At 44.7% G+C, this 2,154-nt stretch overlaps 1 protein-coding gene across 1 annotated transcript in view; it reads right to left on the bottom strand.

Annotated features, from left to right (window-relative positions):
- Nucleotides 1-187: 187 nt before the first annotated feature.
- The window catches only part of PIF1 (PIF1 5'-to-3' DNA helicase), a gene marked incomplete at both ends in the record, with an annotated part of 3,066 nt that continues 1,099 nt past the window's right edge, over nucleotides 188-2,154 (bottom strand). Inside the window, 3 exons of the mRNA XM_010180292.1 lie at nucleotides 188-275; nucleotides 1,035-1,141; nucleotides 1,795-1,934. Coding sequence (XP_010178594.1) covers nucleotides 188-275; nucleotides 1,035-1,141; nucleotides 1,795-1,934 — 335 coding nt within the window. The remainder of the gene's footprint in view (nucleotides 276-1,034; nucleotides 1,142-1,794; nucleotides 1,935-2,154) is intronic.

Raw genomic sequence — 2,154 nt, 5'->3', positions numbered from 1 at the left:
GATGCAGCACAAGATATCACAGCTCATGAGAGCCCTGAGACTCTCACTGCAGAGACCACCTCCTCCCTACTTCCCCTCAAATTATTCTTATAAAGCAGTAAAAAAATTTAACAAGTCAGCAGCTGTTAATGATAAATCATTTTGGCTTTTCCTCTTCCTTCAACAAAAGATCAAAAAGCTTACTTACCCTTCTGTTCACTTTCAAATCCTACAACTACTCCTCGTGCCCCATTCACCAGCCGTTGAGACACATCCAGGTTCTTTGCCAGCATCACCTACAGAGAAAAAGAAAAATCCCTTAGCACACTGGCTTTACAGCCTGTTCAGTCACCTGCAGCTCAGCTTCTAGCCAGGAAGCATAAGCACAGCAGGCTGATATGGCCACAGCCGTATCATCCTATTGCAGGACAGAACACCATCTCCATTTTGACCTAAACTATCTTCCCTAGGATTCCCAGCTACATCATTCTGCAGCACTGAGTGCTTCACTTGAGCTACTGCTGTCCACAGCTGTGAGCTCAGATCCAAGGAATAGATTCCCCTTCCCCACACACTTACCAGCCTATAGAGATTGTGGGAACACCTAAGGAACAGCTTCCCAAGGCAAACAGTGCTGCTGCTAAGTACAGTCCTGCATCCTTTCCTGACAGCCCTAGCTAACAGCAAGGTGCCCAGTCCTACAAATCTGGCAGTCTCTGCCATACCCTTACAGGTCAGGAGGGCTGCCATAGCTGGAGCTGAGACTGCAGGCAAGGACCATCTGTACTCTCTGCTAGCTGGAAGCTTCTAAATCTGATTGGAAATGTATGTGAAAATCAGTGGTCACCACAATACATGGACCTGCACTCAAATCAAACTAATTCTGTCTGGCTAAGATTCCAAGCAGAAAGGATACAAAGATCAGGATAGTCTTCTATTAGCCTGGTATGGTCATACTACACAGAATATGCATTTTATACATTAATCTGCTATTCTTTGATTTTTCTTACATCATTTGATTTGCTGGTGTTTCACAAATGTACATGTACACTTACCTGAGCTCCAAGCTTCAGCTCAACTCTACCACCCACAGGACACTGAGCATCAATTAACTTCACTAACATTGGGTCACTGTCCAAAGCCTCAAACGTGTGCATTTCTCCTATAAAGGAAAGAAAAATGTGACAAGAGGCTCAGTGTTTATTTCTAACAGCAATTACTCCTTCAAGATCCATTCTGCTCTGCTGGTAGGACACCTTCACACAAACCGTGTCACATCTAACAGCAAAAAGCTTGCTATTGCCTCTCTTCCCAGTATAGTCCCCAGAACATGAGAAGGCTCAGGAATCAAAGACCAGCAGTAAATAGGAACTGGGCAGTCACCATTTTGAGCATATTACCAGTTTCATTTGCTGCCAACACCAGATCTCCAAAGAGGACAAAGGAAAAATCCTAGGGCCAGACAGGGAAGCAGAAACTAAAAAGCCTGTAATTCAAGTCATGGAGCTGTGTAGAGCACAGCCTTTCTGAGATGCTAAAGACAGAAGCAGCAAGGGTATGGAGGCAATAATGACCCACTCCACCTCACAGCAAGCAATGAGCTTGTTCCCTATTACACACCAAGAAGTAACAGTCTGGATTTTTAAAGCAAAAAGCTGTGAAGTTACTCCCCAGGCAGCTCAATTTCAACATGCACAGCTTGGACTGATGCTGCTGTGCATGACACAACACGAGCTCCTCCCAACACCACAGTATCCCCATTGCATCTACTCAGAGCTCAGCCCCAAAACCAGCAGCCTCCTCCAAGGAGTTCACCTGATAGCTGTTGCAAGCGTCTCTCATTAGTTATTTCTACATCATCTTTATGGGTGCAGAGCCGCGTAGCCAGGATCCCATCACGCTCAGACCTGTTAGTAGCCGTCTGCATCAGCAGTCTGGTAACCTCCTCTGTGCACCTGGCACCCAGGAAAATGGGATTCTTATTTAAAGTGATCAGGAACAGGGCTTTTTCCCTTTAATTACCCTTTTTCTTGTTATGTCTAGAATGCTCAATAGTCCTGCTCAATTGCTTATTTTATTAATAAAAATATCAGAATTTTGTTATCTTTCTGTGTCTCGTTCCAGGGAATCTCTGATCCTACAGCATCATGCAGTTCTGATAAAGCACAAGGAAGA

The sequence above is a fragment of the Mesitornis unicolor genome, unplaced genomic scaffold (genome assembly GCF_000695765.1).
Source record: "Mesitornis unicolor isolate BGI_N332 unplaced genomic scaffold, ASM69576v1 scaffold50192, whole genome shotgun sequence".
Lineage (NCBI taxonomy): Eukaryota > Metazoa > Chordata > Aves > Mesitornithiformes > Mesitornithidae > Mesitornis > Mesitornis unicolor.
The sequence above is the reverse complement of the archived record's forward strand: the minus strand, read 5'-3'. Positions and strand labels throughout refer to the sequence as shown.